Below are 25,569 nucleotides of genomic sequence, written 5' to 3'. Positions count from 1 at the left end.
TCGCCACCCTCTGGCCTCATGCTTCACTCTCTCCTTCTTCGCCCAGTGAGCAGGATGTGAGAGCGCCTGTGTCTCCTTACACACTATATCCTTTGGTTTTCTTAGTTAGTTACCTTTTATAGTTTACTATAAAGGTATAGCTAGTATCCTTCAGTTATTTGCATTAATAATTAATCATTATTTCTACTGTTTATTCCGTGAGTTCGTGATTGTTCAGCTAGTTTTACATTGATGAAAAACTGTACTATTTGTAGATTACGTTTTCCTCTCGCGGATCCGCATGTGGTATGCCCTAGTTGTACTACGCTTGGCTTGTGCGTTTGACTCCGTTGCAGTTACTGCATAAATTTAACCAATTCTGCCTTTGATAAATACCATCTTTGCGTCTTGAGGCGTGTTGCAGATAGGTCCGCAAACTAGGTGTAGACATGGCCCGATCGTCGGATTGCCCATCCAGTCAACTGCTGTCAGTGATCCCCTCCCGTCTGGTGTTCTGCTTGAGACCCCATCGGAAGAGGGGCGTGGGATGCAGTCCGTCACCTCTAAGAAGCGACCGGCCTCTCCAGACATCCAGTCATCGCAGACAAAGTCCAAGAGGGCCTCAAGCGTCTTCTCAGCGCAGACTTACGTACCCCAGGGCAGCGTCTTCCTCCAAAGGGAAATCACGAAGTCATCGAGAACTTTCTCAGCGAGATCGTTCCAGCAGCAGAATTGGCCTCTCGATGACCAGCCTATCATCATACCCGACATGCATACAAGAAGCGACCAGTGACAGCGACAGTGGCGTCAGCAGAGATCACAAAGCAGCCTGATGCCTCTACACTGATGTCAGGCCGAGATCGCTGAGGGCCCCACCGCTAACACAGCAGAAAGGGCACCATCTACTACGTCGCCAGATCATCCCAAAGCGATCTTATGAAACAGATCATGATTATGATGGAAGGCCACTATAGACTGGAGAAGCAGCCATCCCAGGGTCGAGCCTTAGCGAAGGCTCCAGCGTGAACAGCACCCCAGGGGCACCATCTGTCAGCGTAGCAGCCCGACAATGCAGCCGGCGAAGGAAGTCACAGACCACCTCGGACGAAGGACCCAGATGTACAGCCCAGCGAAGGCCTTCGTGCGGCGGGAAGAATCATCACCTTCTTGGCGTCATACTCAGATATGGAATCTGATCATCAGACCACCGCGCAAAGCCAGCGAAGGTCATATCATCGTTCCCCAGGACCCGACGCCATAAGCGAAGCTTAGCGAAGCGTTAGCGAAGGACACCTGAACCCAGATCGTCTTCATCTAAAAGATCAGCAAGGGACTACACAAGAGCCAGCGAAGCTATCAGTCCCCTCATAGGTCGCCAAGAAGGTCAACCTATCGATATAGATCACCAAGGCGATCACCTCGCCCGATCCTGCGTCGATCACCTCACAGGTCTGCACATAAGCCTACAACTAGATCTCCACAAAGCGTCAAGCGATATAGAGATAGAGCCACACAGCCCTACATCAGAAGAGCAACAACCTCTTATCTATGATGATGGAATGGAAGATGATGGAGGAATTATTTTCTCAGATGCAGAGATAAGATATTGGATGGTCAATAATCTAGATCTCTCATCACCTTCAAAGTGGCAATAAAGAGCGCAGACTTATCTGATGAAAGAAGATGGCGCAGATGCTATTACACTACCCCCAATCGACCCGATTAGCGGCGGTACCTCAGAACCTAGATACAGCATTTAACAAAGCCACAAAGGTTCAGGCGCCACATCTGCCAAATTTCGAAGCCAAGAAGTTCTCCGCATAATATGGAACCCTTCTTCAAAGCGCCAAGACATCGATGAGAACTATAAGCTGATCTCCGATGCCAAGAACAAGTACTACAAGATTGATGATGGAAATTGGTTCAGATAGAAACCATGGCGAGGCGTATGTTCTTTGGTCTAAATAGATCTAGAACAATAAATGAGACACTTATCTCCAGATTTGAACCGACCTCTGAAGATGACAGAATGATTTTTCGGCCCTACTGATGCAAAGAAGGACCAGCAGTTTTTAACAGATCATCTGGCGTCTGTCTCAGCAGCACTGACCTTAGCTCGTCGTCAAGGCCTCCTAGCTTCCTGCAACTGGGGTGAGAACTTTACAGCTCCACTATATACAGCCCGTGGTCTTCCCCATCCATATTTGGCGGAGGAATAGACACAGTCTCAAAGAAGTCACCAAGGATTCTAGAGAAGTCCTGATGATTAAATCGATGGACACGCTAGCCAGTGTCATTCGACAGACTTCACAAAGATACTCAGGGAGATCTAAATTCACGGGCCTACAAAGAGCTAGAGACAGGAAGATTGCCAGTTCAGGGGAAGAGATTCTTTTAAATTAAGCCCATATGGCAACTATAGAGGAGGGTCAGGGCGAGGCAGGACACCCAGAGGTTCCCATAACTATAAAGCTGAAAGACAGGTTCGGAGCGACTGGAGTCTTCCACCCCCAGCCGTTCCAGTACAACCGTCACAAGTGGGTGGGCGTCTTCAACTACACTGGGAAAACTGGGAATACTTCAAGACACCTATGTCTCCAACATTCTTCAGCAGCGGTTTCATTATCCCACTACAGGCCAAGCCTCCACTAACAGTCAACCCTCACAAGTTAGAGGTAGAGGCACAACAACTACTAAAGTTAAGAGGAGGTTACATTACTCCTAACCAAGCAGGCCATAGAAGTAATAGAGCAAGGAAACATCGAGACCAGGTTTCTACTCCCCAGTTTTCCTAGTACCCAAGAAGAACTCCAAGGAGAAATACAGACTCATTTACAACATGAGCTTCTTCAACAAGACTTACTTAAGCAGACCACCCAGGTTCACTATGATACATCTACGCAGCCTCTGGCAGATGATTAAGCCCCATGGACTACATGGGCAGTATAGATCTACAAGATGCTTATCTGCACATCCCAATACATCGAATCCAGGAAATACCAGCCGGTTTCGCTAGGCGGGTTACATTACCAGTGGAAAGTACTCCCATTGAATAGCATCAGCCCCATGGTTATTCACGAGGATAGCGAAACCGATTGTTACCTATCTACATCGTCAAGGGCTCACATGAGTGCGTTCTTCCTCGACTTGACGGGATACAAGTAGATCAAGATCCACAGCATCTCAAACTACAGTTAAACTACATCATAAAGCTACTAACACAGCTGGGATGGTTAGTAAACTTACACAAGTCGGACCTAGTACCATCGCCAAGATCTGCAATTCCTAGGAATCCGATTTATCACCAATCTCAACCGTATAGTCGTACCAGAAGACCGTTGGCTCAAGATCCAACAGATCATTCCACCAGCTCTACTTTCACGCTACCACCGACAATGGCAGAGCTTACTAGGTCTTCTAACATCAGCCCAAGACTTGACAGTCATAGGCAGATTACAGTTACGTCCATTACAGGTCTTCGTCAATACACATCTCGGCGACCTACAACCATTCAGTCTACCGATACATCTCAGACCTCATCTATTATGGTGGACAAAGAAATCGAATGTCTGCGAAGGGATTTGTTTAGCAGAGCAGGAATTCAAGACCCATCTATATGTAGGCAGCGTCGCTCCAAGGTTAGGGGAGCTCATCTCTCCAACCGGACTGACATCAGGGTTATGGACTCAGCTAGAAAGCAAACTCCACATAAGCATTAGAGATGAAAGCTGTAATCAGCGCCATAAGACATTGGAGCAACATTCTACAGAATCGCACCTGATGATACATACCGACAACTTCGACAGTGGCGTTTTATGTGAACAGACAAGGCTCAGCGAGATCGCCGAACCTTTTGAATTTAACCTTTCAACTGTTGAATTAATCCAAGATCTAAATCTACATGTCAAAGCATGCCACATTCCCGAGCCAGGAATATACTAGCAGGCGCTCTCGGCCACATCTACCGTCGCCCGACAGAATGGATGCTCAATACAGAGATATTTGCACAGATAATCAAGCAAAATAGGGGGCCGCTAGTAGATCTATTAAGCCACAAGGTTCAACAATCAACTACCGACATTACGTGTCACCAGTGCCAGACCCACAAGCATGGGCAACAGGCGGCTCTAAGCATTTCATGGGAAGGCCTCAATGCGTGCAGCGTTCCGCCCCAGCAATAATACCTCTAGTATTACAGAAAATCAACCAAGCGCCAGAGCCTACAACTCACTTTGGTGGCCCTATTGGCCGGCCAGAGCGTCAGTTTCCGCCCTAATACAAGATATCGGTCAACCCGGCACTAGAACTACCCAAAAGCGCAAACCTGTTAATACATCCTCACACCAAACAGGTGCACAGAAACCCAAGTATTCAAACTTCGCATTATGGACTGTATTAAAATGTGTTTAAACAGAGAGGATATTCTACCAGAGGCGGCAAAAGCGGTCCGCTTGCCTTACGATACTCAGCGTAGCTTATGCGATGACAAGTGGCAAAGTTTGAAAATTATGCAACAAACAAAGGGTTTTACAGCGAGAGATGCTACGCATCCTCAAGTGGCAGACTATTTGTGTTACTTACGGCAAAACAAACATTTAAAAGGCTCGACATTGTCAACATATCTTGCAGCTTAGTTCTGTGATTTCTATGAGAGCGGGTGTTAAATTAACAAGAACACCAGAGTTACTGGCCTTACTCGTGCTTTCGATTGGAGGACCAAAGCGGAAATTCCACGCGCTAGCTTGGGATCTGAATGTAGTTTCACGACACCTCACAAGTGAGGATTATGAACCATTGGAATCGACAAGCGTTTGAATTTCTCTCACAGAAAACAGTCTTCCTGTTATCGCTAGCCCCACGGCAGCCAGAATATCTGAAATTCATGCTCTAGATTATGAGAGGATACAGTTTGATGAAAATCAAAAGACAAGCACCTGGGATTAAGATGGGATTTCATCGCCAAAATCAACTACCAGGTCAACCAGACAGGTTATTTCACATCCCTGCGCTATCCTCAATTCTTGGATCTCAAGATACATTGGACTTATCTCTATGCCCAGTCACGAGCTCTCATAATCTATTTGCGTCGTTCCAAAACAAAGCGAAGATGGCTCAGAAGATTGTTCATCCGTTATAAGCCTACAAATCAGACAGAAGTCTCTCGTACCACCATATCTATATGGATAAGAACTGTCATTTCACAGCCTATAAGGCAGCAGGACTGGACCCTCCAACAGCATCAAATCCCCATGAAATCAGGGCATTGGCATCCACCCTCGCCCTTCATGGTAACTGTTCATTGAATACAATTATGGAAGGATGCTTTTGGAAATCTAACATGGTGTTTGCTAATCACTATCTCAGAGATATCACCACCGAGGGCGTCTCTGGCATTCATCATTTCGGTCCTTTGGTCCTCGCTCAGCAATTGACAGTCCCTCGTGGCGTTAATATTCACTTACGAGATTATTAGATATATGATACATATATTCACTAGCTTATAACTCCATGGAGTTCTAGGGCTATGTACATATTTAGCTTAGGTTATTCAACCTTAAGCTCATACTGAGTTATATTCAGTGTACAGCTACGTTAGAGTAGCAGTTTATATATATATATTGATATATCAGTATATTAGTAAGGTAATACCCCACTTATAGTGTATATATCTATGGCTTATTATAAAGGAAATATCCTAAGTCTCAATGCCTTATGAAGTTCCTTGAAGTTATTACAATATCACTTACTTAAATCACTAATTAATCCAAAGTATTCTGTTTACCCACCACCTCTCCGATTGGATTCTACAAACAAAGAGCATGAGTCAGGATAAGGAAAAATATGTAATTTTTGAGTAAAATTGATATTTTATACTTATCCTGACTCATGAATGCTCCCTCCCATCCTCCCACATAACACTTTGGATTTCCCTGTAAATTCAAGTGTTGGGCTCATAAAATCAGGAGAGAGTGAAGCATGAGGCCAGAGGGTGGCGACACCTGTTCAGCGCTTACGACGGGGAGGTAACTTCGTGGGTGAGTACCAATTAGTGATTTTACATTGAAGGGAGCTTCAATTAAGGAGATACAAGTGTTCCACTATGTTAAGCAAGAGGAAGGGACAAGCAAAGAGCATGAGTCAGGATAAGTATAAAATATCAATTTTACTCAAAAAATTACACTATACATGCCAGTAGTCCAAGTATTGACAATGCATTAGTGTTGCTACATGTTTACCAACCAGGGCCCTTATTCTCGAAACATTTCTAGACCTAAGAATTCGTAATTTTGATCGTAGCCAATGTGTTAAGAATGGGCTTAAGAAGTTCATAGGGCTATGAACGTTTCGAGAATAGCTAGACAGATTCACAAGCATCAGTGATAAAGTTGCACAATTGCTTACTCCGACATGCGACCTTTTTATGTGAACATATGAGAACACCTCCATAGATGATAGTATCAAGTGTCCTTTCTTGTCAACCATTCTGCATCGAAGCTTCTAAATTTGCTGTGAAAATGAACAAATTATATTGTTGATCATATTTTATTCACCCTGTCTCGAGCACCATGGTATCTACACCCAAGAAGATACTGTCATAAATATTTGTGTTCTGTAGGGTTTCTTTTGTCAAAATCAATATTTCTGCATAAATTTGGTAAATAATTGAAACCAAATCACTGTACAAAATTATCACCCTATTTGCTTAAGAACCCATTCTTCCTTCACTGGACATCAGTTGGCAGTCAAGGTTCAGTCAGAGTTCACCTCATGTGACCTTTATTAAGATGTCCTTGGCTGTTCATGCAGAGAGGTGTCATTTTAGAGCACAAGATCTTATTTTAACAAGACTTATAATTTGAACTCTGCTTGTTTGCCTCCAGCTTTCCTTCCTGGCCTGTCGGGCTGTCGACAAGCTGCCCCTCCTCATCTACCTGCTACAGTCTATTATCAAGGCCAAGGAGCAGACGGTCGTGTTTGCCGCCACCAAACATCATGTGGAATATCTAAACATGGTAAGCACATGGTAACAGAAGGTTAAGCAAGAGACCATCGTCACCAAGCATGCAGCAGAGTTTAATCTTTGTTAAAAAGGGGGTAACAAAGTTCCTCTTAATATGAAACTGTTTCTTATAAGAGCTGTAGGGATCATCACTGGCTACCAGATTGCATCATGTTCATCAGTTGTGTTAGTGTTAAACTGTCCGCCCATCATGCTGAAGGCCAAGGTTCGATTCCCCACTTGGGTACAATGTGTGAAGCCCATTTCTGGTGTCCCCAGCCATGATATTGCTGGAATGTTGCTAAAAGCGGCATAAAACCAGACTCACTCACTCATTGTTAAGCATTGATATAGTTTCTTTCTCTGTTCAAAGTACTATTTTGTCATTGAAATGTAGATACAAAAAGCGTATAAAATTTTGGGATTTCAAGACAGATTAGATGCTTGGTACGCTGTGCTTGTCTCTGGACAAAATGGGTCCCCCCTGTATGTGTCACCTGGGGATTCTCATCCAGAATAGGTCCCCACGACTTTTCCACCTGGTATAGCTCCCCAGGAATGCCTCACCTGGCTAGAATAGGTCCCATTATTGTTTTACCTGAGCTTTCTTTGTAAGAATAGGTCCCCGTGATTGGCATTCTTGGGTAGATAGGTCCCTGTGATTGTCTTGCCTGAGCTTTCCTGGGTAGAATAGGTTCCAATAATTGTCACCTTGGCATTCCTAGGTAAAATATGTCCCCACTATCGTTTTAACTGGGTACTCTTCGGTAGAATAGGTTCCAATGCTTGACTTACCTGGGCATTCTTGGGTAGAATAGGTGACTATGATTGTTTTACCTGATCTTTTTTGAGTAGATTACGTCCCCTGTGCCCCATGTATTCACTCTTCGGAAGGATTGGGCCTCAAGTGCCAGTGTATGTTTCATGGGGGCATTCTTGGGCAGAATAGGGTAACACACTATTACCATCCAATCCTGATTTAAGCTGACAGTTACACAAGCATGAAACTGTCCAAGAATCCTCCCCCATCATCGTACATCAACATTCATTCACTCACTCACTCACACCAGGTCCTGTCCAAGGCCGGAATCCCATCCAGCTACATATACAGTTCCCTGGACCAGACGTATCGTAAAATCAGCGTGGCCAAGTTCCAGCACAAGAAGGTCAATGTGATGATAGTTACTGATCTGGCAGCCAGAGGCATTGACATACCAATGTTGGACAATGTCATCAATTTCAACTTCCCAGCAAAGTCCAAGCTTTTTGTTCATAGAGTTGGTAAGTGTAGTGTTCATGTGCAGTTTCCATATAAATTCACATACATCCTTGTGAGCATACACTTGTCTAAACAATGTATGATATACTTTCTCACATAATGTTCCATTTCATAACTGAAGTTTCATTCCTGCTGTTGTAAGCCTATGTTAAACTATAGGAGGAACAACAGCTGTACATCCATGTTAAACTATGGGAGGAACCACGGCTGTACATCCATGTTAAACTATGGGATGAACAACAGCTGTACATCCATGTTAAACTATGGGAGGAACAACAGCTGTACATCCATGTTAAACTATGGGATGAACAACAGCTGTACATCCATGTTAAACTATGGGAGGAACAACAGCTGTACATCCATGTTAAACTTTGAGTGAGTGAGTTTAGTCTTACGCCACACTCAGAAATATTCCAGCTATATGGCGGCGGTCTGTAAATAATCGAGTCTGGACCAGACAATCCAGTGATCAACAGCATGAGCATTGATCTGCGCAATTGGGAACCGATGACATATGTCAACCAAGTCAGCGAGCCTGACCACCCAATCCCGTTAGTCGCCTCTTACATCAAGCATGGGTTACTGAAGGCACATTCTAACCCATACCTTCACAGGTGGTTAAACTCTACAGTCACAGAGCTACAATCCCAAAGAGGACTCAGTTCTTAAGTATTCATATCCTGGTGGAAGGTTGTTTACATGCCACAGAAAATGCACAGTTCAGCTGCGAAAGTAATATGTGCATTTGACAGCAGATTTTTCTGAGACTATCTGCAAGGCGTGGACACATCACCAATATGTCTGCTGATCCTACACCTTTTCATTTGGTTTTTGTTGGATTGTGCATATTAAGATTCATCAATATATAGATACGTCACAAGTTAACACCTGACAATGTGACATGCCACGCGGTCACTCATACAAATGGTGTTTACATTGAGTACTGATTTATGACGAGTAATATATACAAAGTTTTTCAATAACTTGGATAACTGCTGAGCCTAGCATATTTCTCAAAATATGATGCTAAATCTGGTTGCATAATACACATGTACTATAATTTTGCTTAAAATAACCAATTGGAAGGTGGTTAGCTGGCCTCAAGTAACATGGAGGATTTCACACAGAAGCAACCGATGAATCAAGCTATGTGAGGTAGAAGTGTCATGACCTTGTACATCCAACTGTTTATTTCAGGTCGTGTTGCTAGAGCTGGTCGTAGTGGAACTGCCTACAGCCTCGTAGCCCCCGAGGAAGTGCCCTACCTCTATGACCTTCACGTGTTTCTGGGGAGGGCTGTCAGGACTGTTCCCAAAGGCAAAAAAATCACAGGTATGACAGTTTATATCAAGCTTTGCCCAGATGTTGTCTGTGATTGAACTGATTCCACAGTGAAAATGGCTTTCACGGGTTTCACTTGCCAGCTAGGGACAAAAAGTATGTGATCTAGAGTACCACCTGTCGGACTTTACGTAGCTGGTTGAGTGTGTTAGATTGCTTTCTTTGTGGACTGGTGATTAGCTGCCTTACTCTGAGATAATCAATGATGGGACTCAACTCAAGTGTAGTAGAAACTGTGCAACCAATATTAGCAAGTTAGCTCAATTTGTGGCAGAACCTGTCACTGTTGATGAAAGCAAAGCTTTGATGCAAGTTGGAAAAATCTGTTGATAATTTCATTGTAGATGAGGTGAAAAGGGGTTTAACATTGTACTTTTTAATTATTCACTCATATGACGACGTGCATTCATGTGTATGTGTGGCTGCTTGTACTAGCCCAAACTTAAGCTGGTTTTATATAGTGCTAGCTCACTGACATACCATGCCGCAGTGAAGCATGAATACCCCACTCAGACACATTATACTGACTCCGAGCCGACCAGTCCTTGTTGTACCCATTAATGCCGAGCGCCAGGCAGGGACCAACAAGAACCTTTTAGACGTATTTTGGTATGTCGTGGCAGGGGATAGGACCCGCGACCTTGCGCTCTTGGTTGGGGGTGGGGGGTGTACGCTCTAACCACCACACCACATAGGCAGCCAGTTTCATTGTAACTGAAAGTTGCAATGTGATTTTTCCTGTTCTGTTTAAAACCAGGGCCCCATTCCTCAAAGCGATCGTAGCGCTACGACTGTCGTAAGTCTATGTTAAGGTATGGGAGTTACGATCATCTTAGCGCTACGATCACTTTGTGGAACGGGGCCCTGGAGATCTTGATTGTTGCTAACCAGTGCCTGATTGTGTGTACAGATGATGGTTGGTGGTTCGGTGAGGTGCCGCAGCGAGTGATAGACAGTGAGGCAGAGATGGTGAGGCAGCTGCACGACGAGTCTGTGGACCTGGTGAGTTGTTCAGGGCAGGCTGTGGGACCTCTAAATTATATATGTGTAGGAAAATTGGAATCTTGCAGCACTTCTTCCTGACCACTGGAATAAGTAGTGAATGTAACTTTTTAACTGATTTATTCATATGCAGTGTTGTTGTGATAGTCACAATGTTTGTGTGTTGATACGACAACGCCTGACAAGATATTGAGATCTATACTGTACTATCTCATCATCATCAAATATAAAAGTTGTTATCCATAAATATCTAATGTGTCTAAATATCTAAAAATGACAAGTAAACAGTTCACTATTTATTTCGGCTACATGTTCTTATTTGTCATTTAACCCTTTCATTACCTGTAAGTGACAATATTGTATAAAAGTGGATTTCCCTTCTTCAGCAAAACTTGAAGCGTGTGAGTGAGAATGCCTACAAGCACTACGTCAAATCTCGACCTCTGCCAGCCCAAGAGTCTGTAAAGAGAGTGAAAGATGTTGACAAGTCAGGGGTGAAACTGGGTGCTCACCCTTGTTTTGGTAAGGATGTGCTCCATGGGCTGTTGGTTAACTTTCAGGTGCTTGTAGGTCCAGTTTTTCCCAGCCATGACAACTGTCTTTCCACATTATGCAATAAGCATGAAGATTTATCGTTTTGAAGCTACCCTAGAGCATCTTAAATAGAATATACTCAAAACCACTGAACAGAAAATGGCTGTTTGTAGTCAAAACATATCTTCACTAAAACAATCTGTTCAGATAAGTTTTGAAAATGTCTTTTTTATATTATTTTGTCCTACATACCTGTATGAACCAGAATGTTTCATGGAAAGAAATATACAAGAATTTTTCACAAAAGATATAAAACAGTGATCCTTTAGTAAGTCTGCCTATTGTTGCTTGCATGTAAGGTGTGTATTTTATTTATCAACACTGAGCAGGAAATGTGACCAAGATGTGATTGTGTGACTATTGTGGAACACTTCTCCTTCCACAGCCAGTGTCAAGACTGGAGACGAGTCTGAGCGGCTGAACCTGCTGGATGCTCTCCGTAGCTACAAGTCAAACACAGTCAGTATCTATGTGGTGATCAGTGTCTGTCTCCTCTGTCAGTGTAGGATCAATTCCTGTCGCATTCCATGGGAACCTGGTGTAGAATGTCTGTCAAGCATCCATGTGAACTGGGGCAGTGGGGAACCTGGTGTAGAATGTCTGTCAAGCATCCATGTGAACTGGGGCGGTGGGGAACCTGGTGTAGAATGTCTGTCAAGCATCCATGTGAACTGGGGCGGTGGGGAACCTGGTGTAGAATGTCTGTCAAGCATCCATGTGAACTGGGGCGGTGGGGAACCTGGTGTAGAATGTCTGTCAAGCATCCATGTGAACTGGGGCGGTGGGGAACCTGGTGTAGAATGTCTGTCAAGCATCCATGTGAACTGGGGCGGTGGGGAACCTGGTGTAGAATGTCTGTCAAGCATCCATGTGAACTGGGGCGGTGGGGAACCTGGTGTAGAATGTCTGTCAAGCATCCATGTGAACTGGGGGGCGTGGGGAACTCTGGTGTAGAATGTCTGTCAAGCATCCATGTGAACTGGAAGCGGTGGGGAACTCTGGTGTAGAATGTCTGTCAAGCATCCATGTGAACTGGGGCGGTGGGGAACCTGGTGTAGAATGTCTGTCAAGCATCCATGTGAACTGGGGCTGGGTGGGGAACCTGGTGTAGAAATGTCTGTCAAGCATCCATGTGAACTGGGGCAGTGGGGGAACCTGGTGTAGAATGTCTGTCAAGCATCCATGTGAACCGGGGCAGTGGGGAACCTGGTGTAGAATGTCTGTCAAGCATCCATGTGAACTGGGGCGGTGGGGAACCTGGTGTAGAATGTCTGTCAAGCATCCATGTGAACTGGGGCGGTGGGGAACCTGGTGTAGAATGTCTGTCAAGCATCCATGTGAACTGGGGCGGTGGGGAACCTGGTGTAGAATGTCTGTCAAGCATCCATGTGAACTGGGGCGGTGGGGAACCTGGTGTAGAATGTCTGTCAAGCATCCATGTGAACCGGGGCGGTTGGGTAGCCTAATGGTTAAAGTGTTGGTTCGTCACACCGAAGACCCGGGTTTGAATCCCCACATGGACACAAAGTGTGAAGCCCATTTCTGGTGTCCCCCGCCGTGATTTTGCTGGAATATTGCTAAAAGCGGCGTAAAACCAAACTCAGTCAGTCAGTCCATGTGAACCTGGAGTTAAATGTCTGTCAAGCATCCAACAGACGATAAAATTGGAAATCCTTTGAGATTTGTAGATTAGAACTGGCCCAGGCAACCAATCCTGTTTGTAAATGATGACTGCATGTATACTATGGTCAGGCTCCTGGACTTGATTGATTGATTGATTGTCAGTGTAATTGATAATTTAGAACCATTGCTGAATATGGAGTTAACATCAAACACACACCGTCACAGCAGGCAGTACAACCTAAGAGCTCTTTCAATGAAGTGCTGTCTGATTTCTACATTTTCAGGTGCAGATGATGGAGTATATGAAATGTCCATGTGGATATACAATGTAATGAAATCCACCCTGCCCATCCCTTTCAAAACTGTAAGAGGCGACTAACGGGATCGGGTGGTCAGGCTCGCTGACTTGGTTGACACATGTCATCGGTTCCCAATTGCGCAGATCGATGCTCATGCTGTTGATCACTGGATTGTCTGGTCCAGACTCGATTATTTACAGACCGCCGCCATATAGCTGGAATATTGCTGAGTGCGGCGTAAAACTAAACTCACTCACTCTCACTCCTTTCAAAACTGAACCTCCAGAACAATTACTGTTGCAAAGGGCTACATAACTCCCAAATATGAGGTGATCGCAACTCCTGTTCTTCAACATGGGCTGAACTTGCTTAGATAATGGTAGCAGTAAGATACTTTGTGATACATTGCCCTGGACATTACTCCATACTTACAGAGGAATGTGTTAGCTTGGAATTTTGAAACTGCAGGTATTTCACTGAAGACCGTAAAGTGTAGATTATTACATATATATGTTTCACATGTTTCACAATCTAATTTGTTTTAAGCTTAGTACAGTAAACATCATACATGTAATGAGCTAACATACCTGCCAACAGGTTTCTGTTGTAACAGAGTTTATGGCTGACCCAGTCATGTTAGCACCACCATGTGCCATACAGAGTTGCCTCCCCTTGCATGCCACAGTCCTTTGATCATACTTGCCCAGATTATGATATTCGGTTTGTCAGCACCATACCTGGGCTTGTAGTTTTGCATTACTCACTTCGCTGACACACTGTGATATAACAGATATAGTGACCAGACATTCACTGCAAGAACAAATCATGTTACAGACAATATTTGAAGTGAATTCCACCAACAAGAATCCATCATTTGATGTGATGAAGAACAAGCGAACATGGCATGAGAAGGTGGTCTGCAGCAACCGACTGAAGGAGGCCAACATGCGGGACGCAGACATGGAAGAGGAGGATCAGGAGGAGGATCAGGAGGGGGAGGAGGAAGCAAATCAGGAGGATGTTAAGGTTTGTGTCGCTAGACATGTTTTATTGCAGGGCTAATCAAGCACACCTGATTCCTGGAATTCCTACTTTACCACAGACACTGACAGCAATGGAGGACGTGTAAAGCATAACTATTCACTTTGGAGTGTATCTTAGCCATAACAGGATCCCCTGACTCGTCATTTACTGCTAAATGAATTCAGTGGTCAGTGGGTGTCAGGATCTTTATGCTGACATGTGATGTGATTCAATGACAATCACTCACAGAGGCTTCACTGTCCAGTTGGTTTAAAGAATCTCTGAAACTTTCACATGTTGTAGTAATTTCTTTCATTCTTCTACCAGTAACTTGAACAACATGTTTACAATAATCTCGTAATAACTTTTAAAGTCATACTTTTATATATATTGTTGAAAATGTGTTAATGATATTCTATTTTGAATTCTACCTTGGGCTTGTCATAAGATCCAAACACTTTCATAAGGGTAGTAGAGCTATATACAAGTTGAATGCATGTAGATCCTTAGCAGTGAGATGGTGTAGAAATGTCCTTTCTCTGTCTGTAGAACGTGTTCAGCACTGTGATTGCACCCAGCAAGCATCACTCTGGCAGGGAGACCTCCCAAAGGAGGAAGGGGAAGAAACGGAAACTCACAGACATCAAAGATGAAGAGAACTATCTCCACTACCGTCCTGCTGACTACCAGAGTGAAAAAGGGTCAGTCACAACTACAGATTGGCTAATAAACTGTTTAACCTATAGGTGGCTTTTTAAAAAAAGTTATAAATAATAACCACATAGGGAATAAATTAAGCTGAAATGCTCACAAACACAGACAATTTGATAACTTGGTGGCAGGATCTATGTAAATGAAGTCTCCAAGCAAGAACTATTTCCATATAATGAACATAGAGATTTTTTCATGATTCATCTTCTTTTTATTCTTGAGTACAACGCTTTCAGGGCTTGTGATGGGGCCAGAACAAGCCCTGAAACGTTGCACTTGAGAATAAAAAGAAGATCTAACCCAGAAAAAATCTCTATGTTCATCAAATATCATCTTCTAAATTGCCAATCAAGCATCTATTTCCATATATATGAGATGTGTGTTTGCTCATTGTTCCCATTGAGTTCAGACAAAGGTTCTCTGATGTGTAGGTCATTTTGTAGACAAATATATGAATAATAACACTATCTGATTAATGGGACATGCATACACTATATTATGGGACATGCATACACTATATTATGGGACATGCATATACTATATTCATACCTGGTTTCTAAGGTCATTTCATGGAGTGGGGTAGCCCAGTGGTTAAAGCGTCTGCTCGTCACGCCGAAGACCCGGGTTCGATTCCCCACATGGGTACATTGTGTGAAGCCCATTTCTGGTGTCCAGCACCGTGATATTGCTGGAATATTGCTAAAAGCGGCTTAAAACCACACTCACTCATTTCATGGAGTGATATTTCATCTTGAACACTGCATTAAAAAAAAATCATTTTCAAAATCAGAGATGATTAATGTTGTTTCTTAAATTTAATGTCCAGTATGAGGAATTAAAGGTGCTTGTTATGCTTGCTAAATGTTAGCATAAGACATTATTTAATGTGGGGTATTCATGATACACAAACACCCTTGGGTAATAATCACTATTCATCAGTTAAATTCACAGTGTTTGGATTGTGAAGCGTTGTGTCTGGTCCCTTATGGATTGGCCATTGCAGTTATAGAATTAGGTTTTTGAGAGTCTGTCAATAAAGCTTCACATTCTTTCTCAAGGATTTTGTGCAAGTAGGGCCATCTTGCATATATATGTTGTCTGCAGCTGGTTATGTTATGGAGTGTTTTCTTTCAGCCTGAGCGTCAGCAGTACATTTGAGCAGCAGGCCTCAAGTGCTGTTCTGGATCTCACAGGGGATGACGAGACCGGGATCAAGAAGAAAAACAATCAGCTGAAATGGTGAGTTGTCTCCCTTTAGTTACCAGTTCACTGTCAATGCTCAACATAAGAAACATTGAGTAGTTAAACATTGTGTGAACCAAATTTCAGTCTTGTCCCATACCATGCTAATAATGTAGTTGGATGGTACTGACTGATTCTACAGCTGTAGGAGATTAAATATCAGGGTTGTGGTCTCTTTGTCTCACCTCACTGTTAAAGAACTCTCTTCACTTTATATATCAGCCTCCAGTTTGTGTAAATAACCAAACTTTCAACCTGTATCCTGTTCCCTTTATTTGATTGAATACCCCATATATATCCTACTGAAAACACACCATGTGAAAGATATCCTTTGATAGTTTATGAAATAAAAGCAGATGTCATTTGGAAACCAGTATGACTTGAATTACCTGCTCCTGCGTGTTTTAAGGCAAATTTGGATGAAAATCTTATAATTAATGTGTTGTAGCCTAAGGATCATAACAGTTTCTGCATTCACTAATGACTGTACATTTTCTGGGTTCTTGTACATCCCAAAGTGATTAACCTTCGGTGATGTTAAAGCTTATTAAAAGATTTGTTCAACCAATTTGATGTTTGACAAAGACCTAAATTCCTGGTGTTTTGGGGGTTTTCATCTGACAAAATTAACTTACATGATGTCTCAGTTATCTATTTCATGACTAAACTAAGTAAACATTCTTGTCCTACTTTCACCATGAATCTTACTTCTTTAAGTGGCAATTGCCGTATATTACCGTCAATAAGCCAACCCTGAAACTTGACCCTTAAAATCAGTGTCAAAATGGTATGTTTCGTACATCCCCCATGATAGGGTTCCAATCCTGGCAAACACAGACCACAGACAACTGGCAGTTACCAATAATTATAACTTTGGTCCACATTATTCAAGGAATTCACAATCATATTGCGTCTACTCACGCATCGAAATGAAGGGTAGTTGACAGAAAATGGATAATATATTTTGTTTCGCTAAATATCATACTTGTAGTTGGACGATCACATGTCAACAAACTGGCTTGCGTATTTTACCCCATTCAACAAGGACAAACTGATTACCGCCTTGTTTTCCATGGGCTGCTAGTTTACATTAACATCAGTAAAAATGTGTACAAATTCCGCTTACCTTGAGGGTCTGTATAACCTTAGTGTTGATTATATATATTTTACATTTATAGATCAAAAACTGTAATTAAAATTACTCAATGCTAGGATATATTTCTTTGGGTTAAATAATAGCACTCTGTATGATATTTTACTGATGACTGCGTCAGAATTCATCCCGTTATATTATTGTGCATGTTTGAACTTGATCGCCAGGAAACGGGTGCACAGCTGATTGCTATTTCTGGCTCAGATACACACGGTAATCTTAATCCCTTCAAATAATACAATGCCCAGCAAAAACAACTTAGAACTTAAAAGGTAAATAATCTTGTCTAGTGATGTTTAATTGCAAATTTGACGTCTTTACTGACAAAGTTGTCTTCTGTTGTTTGTTCACGTGAAGTGATACAATGTTGTGTTCTTACCCCTGGAAAAAAGTTTGACAAAAGTGTAACTCCTAGATAAGCCGACCCTCTTCTTTTGCTTTTTTTTTATCCTAAAAATTCGGCTTATAGACGGTAATATACGGTAGAAGCTGGCATAATGAAGAGGAACACTTTTGTATGGATAAAAATCTGTCTGAAATGACATGCAGCTACATCAACTACTTTTGTTGAAAGGGATAGAAAGAAGAAGAAGTTTGTCCGAGAAGAACAGTCTTTATCTAGATCGTAAATTGTCAGAAAAAAGCCATTATCTCAGCATCCTGGGTAATGTTAACTGTCACACAATAGGATTTGCCCTTCTGAGTTGTTATTAAAAACGTTTGGTCTTTCCTCAAAGGGAACCGTGAATATTTGGGTTAAAATTTGTCTTCAGCAACCCATGCTTGTCGTAAGAGGCGACGAATGGGATCGGGTGGTTGATGCATGTCATCATATCCAAGTTGCTTAGATCGATTTGTTCTGTCAATCACTGGATTATCTGACTGGATTATTTACAGAAATACTGTCATATAACTGAGAAACTGCTGAGTACGATGTTAAACCACAAACAAACCTTCCCCAAGGTAATGTCCTTAACTGCAGAAGTGGTCTTTCATTAGTGTTTTGAAGTCAGACAAATACTCAAACATATTCAGAATTAAGTAGGTTTGGTGGGGCAGTGGTGATTTATGTGCATGATTTGTTCTACTTAAGAGACCCGTGAAGGTCCGGGTTAGAATCAACCTTCAGTAACTCATGCTTGTCATAAGAGGCGACTAATGGGATTGGGTGGTCACACTCGCTGGCTTGGTTGACACATGTCATCGGTTCCCAATTGTGCAGGTCGATGCTCATGCTCTTGATCACTGAATTGTCTGGTCCAGACAAGATTATTTGCAGACCGCCGCCATATAGCTGGAATATTGCTGAGTGCGACGTAAAACTAAAGTCACTCACTCACTCTACGTAGAAATCTGTCTGAAATGACATGCAGCTACATCAACTACTTTTGTTAAAAGGGATAGAAAGAAGAAGAAGTTTGTCCGAGAAGAACAAGACCCGAAGAAGAGGAAGATAAAAACAGAGAGTGGTACCTGGATCTCAGCCTCTTACAAGTCCAATGCATATCCTTTGCTTTCCTACACCGGCTCCCTGTGGCATTCTGGTTTTGAATTGCTCCCAAGATGTCATACTAATTAGAAGGTGACCTAATGAATTGAGTGGTCAGTCCCTGTAACTTGGACGATTGTAAGTCATGTTCTTATGACGGTGGAGGACATTGGTCATATCGATCACTGGTATATCTAGTCTAGACTTGACAGGATGTCATCATGTAGCTTGAATATTGATGAGTGATGCGTTGACCAACAAATACATCTTACTCTAATCACACAACCTATTAAAGGTATAGGTGTCCATTGCAATAAGACTAACGTTTCATTACACTGCATACACTCACTCAGAGACGCAAGTTGGGATTATTGGTTAGAATCTATCCCAAGCATCCTGTATTTGTTGTTTAAGGTAGCTAAGTGGATAAGGTGGTCGACGTCTTGTCCTCCTAGTCTGCTTGTTGCTCACAGTATCAATGGTTTGACTGGTCCAGGCTTGATTGATTCCAGGCTGCTGTCACATGGCTGGACTATAGTGCTTCATGATAGAAAAACCCGTGAAAATGAGGGTTAGAATTGATCTTCAGTAACCCATGCTTATTGTAAGAGGCACTAACTGCATCGGGTGGTCAGGCCCACTGACTTAGCTGACACATATCATCGCATCCAAATCAGATCGATGCTCATGCTGTTGATCACTGGATTGTCTGGACCAGACTCAATTATTGACAGACTGCCATGTAGCTGGAATATTGCTGAGTGCAGCATAAAACTAAACTCACTCGCTCATAATAGATAAATCAGGCAGAATTTGCTCAACCAGTTTTTCCCTTATGTGTATTTTCCTTAATGTCTTCACTTACCGTGACTGGCGAGACAAACACAAGATTGACTCCAACCCAGGGGACAGTGATGGCGAAGGTCAAAAGTCAAGGTCAGGAAGACCAGGCCGCCTAGTGGTAATGGGCTCCAAGGGACGACTGTGTGAGTTCACTGTATATTCCATACAAACTTAACACTTTTCTTAAAACTTGTTTCAGGAGCTTAACAATTTAACAATTAGCTTTCTCTCAGGAAGAGCAAACAATTGAATTTGAAATGAAAGCCTGTTTCAAAATAATCAGATTTTATGATACTCATATTAGATGTATCCTATGGTAATTCAGGATCAGGTAACTTGTTCTTGTAATACTACTGCTAATTAATATGGATCAGGTAGTAATAGAGTATCACCTACCTGATTATTATAACCCAACAACTTTTATGTATGGGGCATAAAACAACATTCATTTGATTCCATGTACATATTACATAGCCATGTATTTCCATTTTGTTTGTTTACATTTCATTTATGATCAGTTCTCTCAACATTATTTCTTCTTATATGTAAGGCATCAGTTTTTGTGTCTGCATTGCGTGGGTGGCGGTTGTCTAAACATTACTGCTGTTATTGCAGGGCACACCAAGGGATCTGAAGAAGCTTCAGGAACTAAGAAGAAGAAACAGTTTAAGGAACTGAAGTCAATCGATCAAATAGCAAAGAATAGAAACCAAAAAAGCAAAATCCAGAATTTCCAGAAACACAGAAGGGAAGAGAAACGTAAGAGGAGAACATTTAAGAACCAGAAGATGAAAAAACAAAAATAATTGGAAACAGCTTCCGTCAGTCATTGAGTTCATCATCGGTTTTGTTAATATGTGGTCTACATCAAGAAACTGTCAAGATGTGCGTGTCAGACAGTAACAGAAGTGTTTACAATGTATGCTACTCTGAATTATGGTTCAGAAGTATGAAAACTTCTTGCAATGGGACAAGCTGCTTGTGACAAGTCTTACTTATCAGCAGGTGTTGTGTTGCAGTGGATAACCACCTGTTTGTGTTGAGATGGAGTAGCTACTTGCAAGAGTAATGCCTGGACAGTTGCACTATACGCCCACTGCTGAAATGCCTAAAATATATGACATACGAGAGGCTGGTTGGAGAGGTCTGAAGGTTAAAGTCTTACAATAAACTTGTTTCATTGTTAAGCTAACAACTATGTCAAAGTATTAATGTTTTGTTTGTTGATTTATACCTTCATCCTGCTCTATAGGTAAATTGTTGTGATGCTTCCATACAGGTGTGGCAGTGCCAATCACAGCTGAATAACATTATGTCCACAGTAATTCATGTCTGTGAGTATGCAAGGTTTAAACGTGCAGAATTTGAGAATAAAGTATTCCATGCTTTGCTGTTGCCAATGTTTTTGCCTGTGTACATGCTTTTTCAACTGTTGTGGCTTATTGTATATATTTTTTCCTGACATCAGTACCTTGTCTTTGTGTCCACAGACCAACATGCAATGGAGTGGATGTATGGGTTACCATGACAAATACAACATTTTCCATGTTGAGTATTACCGTATTGCTACAGGCACATAGCCTACCTTGAAGTGGGTTATGCACAGGATTGTATTCTCAATTATTATAATTAGCAGAATAATAATTCTTCTTTGTGTAAAAACTTTACAGTAATTAGTATACATACTTACATTGTGCCATATCCAAACCCACAAGCATGCTCATTGCACAAGATTAGCATCCTGCCGAAATGATTGGTGTGCATATAGACTGCCTGCTCAGCTCTATGAGGAGTATATAAGTGCCTGTAGATCTTGGAAGTCCAGACTGCAGACCTCAATTTGCCATACATCTCCTCAGACCCATTAAGATACAGTTACAACTGATCTTTAGCAACCTTGTATGTTGTAAGGAGTGATTAACAGGGTTGACCATGGGTTGGCAGGCATGCTGACAAGGTTGATGCACAAGGCCGTGTATTGGCAAATAAATTATATTGCAATATATTGTGATTCTGGTACCCTTATTTTGATACAAATTGAGATGTATTGGGAGCATGAGTGTTTGACAGTGAGTGACATTGATTGTACATGCAACCTATTTCCTTAATACTGTAGCTTTAAAAATAAATGATATGATAACAGAAATTTTGAATTTAGATTTATTTTGAGGGATTGTATTTTCTGTATATAAAGTACCTGTAAGCTGTTTTGTCAATTAATCATTGAAAAGTCAGTGTGAATGAAAGTCTTTGAAGATTATAACTTAAACCATAGAGGTAATCACAAAGATTCATTTATTAGTTCCCGATATATGGATCCCTATCATTTGCAAAGCTTATTGTGATAAACTGGTAATATCTGTGGATACATGCAGTAGTATTTCTCATTGCAATTCATGGTTTGCCACTATGTTGTTTGTTCCTTTATGTCTCACCCAGGTCTAATCATCACATAGGCTGCTGTGATACTGAATCACTCACAAAACCAATGCTGGTCATAAGAGGTGGCTTAATGGTTCAGGATCTGACTTGGTTAATAGCATGCCATTCTTTCCACTAAGGGTGGATCATAATACTGATCACTGTATTGTCTGGTTATTAACAGCTACAATCATATAACAAATATTCGCTCGCTCACTCACTCACATCAGCGCACACACACACACACAGATGGTAACTGAAAAGAAAACTCAAAAGCATGTGTGTTTTTGTAAGCTGCTTATATTGATAAAGATTCAAGTTAACAGGCATTGAGTTATTAAATTAAGTAAAAGATTTAATACTTTGCTATTGGAAGATCTGAAAAGAAAAGATGTGAGAAGCATTACACAAAGAAAAACATTAAGCATGGCTATGCTTTTTCTTTATGTTGGAAAATATCAGCCAAAATTTATCGTCATACATTTCATTTTTCATGAGATATGGCATGCCCAACATTTTCTTTGTGTAGAACAGTAGAAGATATACATGTAATTGTCATCTTAATGCTTGACTTCTCGCAACAGTCTGTTCAGTGAGGAACTTACCATTTTCATCAAAATGTTTCTATATACTGATTGACATTTCAAACAATATGGAAACTATTTAGGCATAATATTGAAATCTCATCTGACATGGATCATACTTATTTCTGGAATGGTTTGCTGGATCGTTAACTAAAGGCAAGTATATGAAATCTTTGGGTAAAATGGATTTATTTGGTTATCACAATATAATTGCTTATAGTGACAAGATCATTTTTATAAGTGCAGTATAAGTATATAAATCTTTGGGAATATTCACAATATTGAAACAATATATACCGGTAGTTGTTTTGGGAAGAGAAATTAGATCAATCCATATAACTGGTACATTTTTATATGATCAAAAACAATAAAATTCTTAATTCATAAGTTATGGGATTAATCATGTACAGCGCATTGCAAACAATTGTGATCCAAACGCTGAAACTAGTCTTGGGTAATATGTTACTAAAGAGTATTCAAGGCATGAAGATCAAAATGTACATAGTTAGATTGAATAAAAGAAGGTGAAGTAAGGCATATAATTGCATTTGCTTAATATCAAGATTAAATATCCTGTATGGGCATCCTCATACTTTAACTATAATAGTTCAGGGCAAAAGTGTATATTATTACACTATACATGGTGGTAGAGCGAACAGTATTTCTTCATTAACATCCTGTGTTCGAATCATTTAACTGAGCAATACTAAGGAAACAAAATATATGTACATTTAGATGCTAATTTGGGGTAAGGGGAAGGTTAGTGGTTAAAGTCTTAGTTCATCACATAAAGGCCTGGTTTGGTTCTCCACAAGAGTGCCAAATGTGAATCCAGTTTGTGGTGTCCTCCACCATCATATTGCTGGAATATCACTAAAGCAGCATAAAACTATACTCACACAGGAACCAATTCATTTTCTCATTTGACATGGTAAAGGGGCATTGATTAACTCTTTTCTTATAAACTAACGTTGCTTATATTTAAGGGAACGATAAAAACGTGGCATCAAATCAACTAAAAATAATATTCATTTTAAAATCACTACATGTATAAGTCCTGCCAAGACAGAAAACAATTGTGTACATAAGCTTGAAAAAAAGTTTATAAATTGTGCCACTGTACTGTAGCTCACCTTGATATGCTGTCAGTACATATGAAGTCTAATGTGTTAATTGCTTTTCAAATAGTTTCTGCATAAGTTGCATTTAAGATGTAAAAACACAAGCTAAAGAATACATGCTAAAAATATACATCCTACAAAAATGAAATGTTTAAACGTTTATTTCTCAACTTCATAACTTCTGACATATATATTGTCTAGCCATAAAACCAATGAATTCAGATGTTCATAATACATCCCATACAATGACATACTGTATATCCACAAAACAAGCCATTGGTACACAAGTACAAGTCATTCAATGACATTGGTCATTTTGATAAGGGATTGGGTAAATAACACAAAGCAAACAGCAACTGCATATAGACACATCACATTTACAAAGTGAAAATGTTTCTATAATACTACAGAAACTATATGCACACAACCATACATGTCATCATTTCTTCCTAATTGACTTATCTCCAACATTCTCCTCAAAAGACTGTAATACAATCAAAATCCTGTTAACGGACATCTTAATTTTGTAATATGATGTTCAGTCATGTACAGCATGAAATAACAAAAGACTAGCTATGATTCAGATTTTCTTGTATGGTTCATTTGCAGAAATAAACATACAAATACTTGAAATATTTGTCATGGAATATATGCTACAAATAATTACAAAATGGTTTGTTTTCTCTAAAATCGATAATGGATAATTCATTATCATGTTTTATGGCTATTTTCAGCATGAGATAAATAACTGCTATTATGTATGCAGTGTTTCCAATTTCAGAGTATTTAATAACAAGATACAATCACAAATCCTCATTATCCCATGAAGAAAAGAAGCATTATTTTTCTATTTTTGTTATTATGTGTGTCATTCAACTGGATGCAAATACAATATTAAACTCAATATAAACATAAATGTAAATATATAAATATTTTGTTACTATGTCCTACACGTATTAACAACACATCACAAAATACATCTGATCTTTGCTTTAACAATCTACAATAAAATGCACAGGTTAAAACAAATGTATGTCCTCCTGTTTATACAACACAAAGCTTTACAGTTATTCACTACATGACATTCAATTTTGAATGTTTTTTTGTTTACATTTGTTTACAATCTGGATCAGGTAAGCATCTTATCTAGAACTGTAGGCAGATATCTGTTCCAGATTTCAAGATAAATAATAGCCACTCATTCATTTCATAGCTAAGTACAAGACATGTGAGCACTAGAGTTTCCAGTTTCAGAGTTTGTAATGTACCATATATTACCGTAGATAAGCCGAATTTTGAGGACAAAAAAGGCTGTCTGTAGAAAGGGGTCAACTTATCTACAGGTTGCACTTTCGTCAAACTTTTTCCAGGGGGTAAGAAAATGACATTGTATCACTTCGGTAAGTAATAACGAGATACAATGACACTCACTAATTATTATAAATATTTACACAATTTATACAGTTTTACAACATTTGTCCTATCATTGTTTTAGATGATCCATACTTACAGACACCAAGTTCAAACATTCTGGAATGCCTACCTGATAGTGTATCACTGTGTGCATGGTTAATTACAACATGAAATACCTACCTACTATACTCCTCACAACACAATTTTTTTTGTCTCATTACATTTTCATTTATTGAAATTGCAAATCATGGAATGATGCAGTAGAAAGGTGAAACGTATGTACACACAATTAACAAAATGATATGAAATGGTTTTGTACAGGTGACCATGCAAGCCAGTCCATACGTGTGACGTTGTTGATCTAAACAACGTCATTAACAACTCTTTCTCAATGTGTACAGGCATTATCATTCATAAAAATTAAGTTAGGAGAGGAATTGTTGTGCCAGAGG

General features: G+C 40.7%; 1 protein-coding gene across 2 annotated transcripts in view; it reads left to right on the top strand.

The window, feature by feature from the left end:
* The window catches only part of LOC124258826 (ATP-dependent RNA helicase DDX54-like), a 32,450-nt gene extending 11,484 nt beyond the window's left edge, over window positions 1-20,966 (top strand). Inside the window, exons 9-20 of one of the 2 annotated variants that reach the window (XM_046692919.1) lie at window positions 6,861-6,992; window positions 8,050-8,260; window positions 9,456-9,590; window positions 10,510-10,601; window positions 10,988-11,123; window positions 11,581-11,654; window positions 13,952-14,143; window positions 14,690-14,841; window positions 15,986-16,090; window positions 18,645-18,749; window positions 19,597-19,721; window positions 20,194-20,966. In XM_046692919.1, the coding sequence (XP_046548875.1) occupies window positions 6,861-6,992; window positions 8,050-8,260; window positions 9,456-9,590; window positions 10,510-10,601; window positions 10,988-11,123; window positions 11,581-11,654; window positions 13,952-14,143; window positions 14,690-14,841; window positions 15,986-16,090; window positions 18,645-18,749; window positions 19,597-19,721; window positions 20,194-20,384 (1,650 nt within the window). In that variant the 3' untranslated portion in view covers window positions 20,385-20,966. Of the gene's footprint in view, window positions 1-6,860; window positions 6,993-8,049; window positions 8,261-9,455; window positions 9,591-10,509; window positions 10,602-10,987; window positions 11,124-11,580; window positions 11,655-13,951; window positions 14,144-14,689; window positions 14,842-15,985; window positions 16,091-17,820; window positions 17,891-18,644; window positions 18,750-19,596; window positions 19,722-20,193 lie in introns of those variants that run through there. The other variant, XM_046692920.1, reaches the window with a different exon arrangement.
* Window positions 20,967-25,569: the final 4,603 nt, after the last annotated feature.

The sequence above is a fragment of the Haliotis rubra genome, unplaced genomic scaffold (assembly GCF_003918875.1).
Source record: "Haliotis rubra isolate DU_JTF1 unplaced genomic scaffold, ASM391887v1 Scf70, whole genome shotgun sequence".
In the NCBI taxonomy this organism is placed as follows: Eukaryota; Metazoa; Mollusca; class Gastropoda; order Lepetellida; family Haliotidae; genus Haliotis; species Haliotis rubra.
The sequence above is the reverse complement of the archived record's forward strand: the minus strand, read 5'-3'. Positions and strand labels throughout refer to the sequence as shown.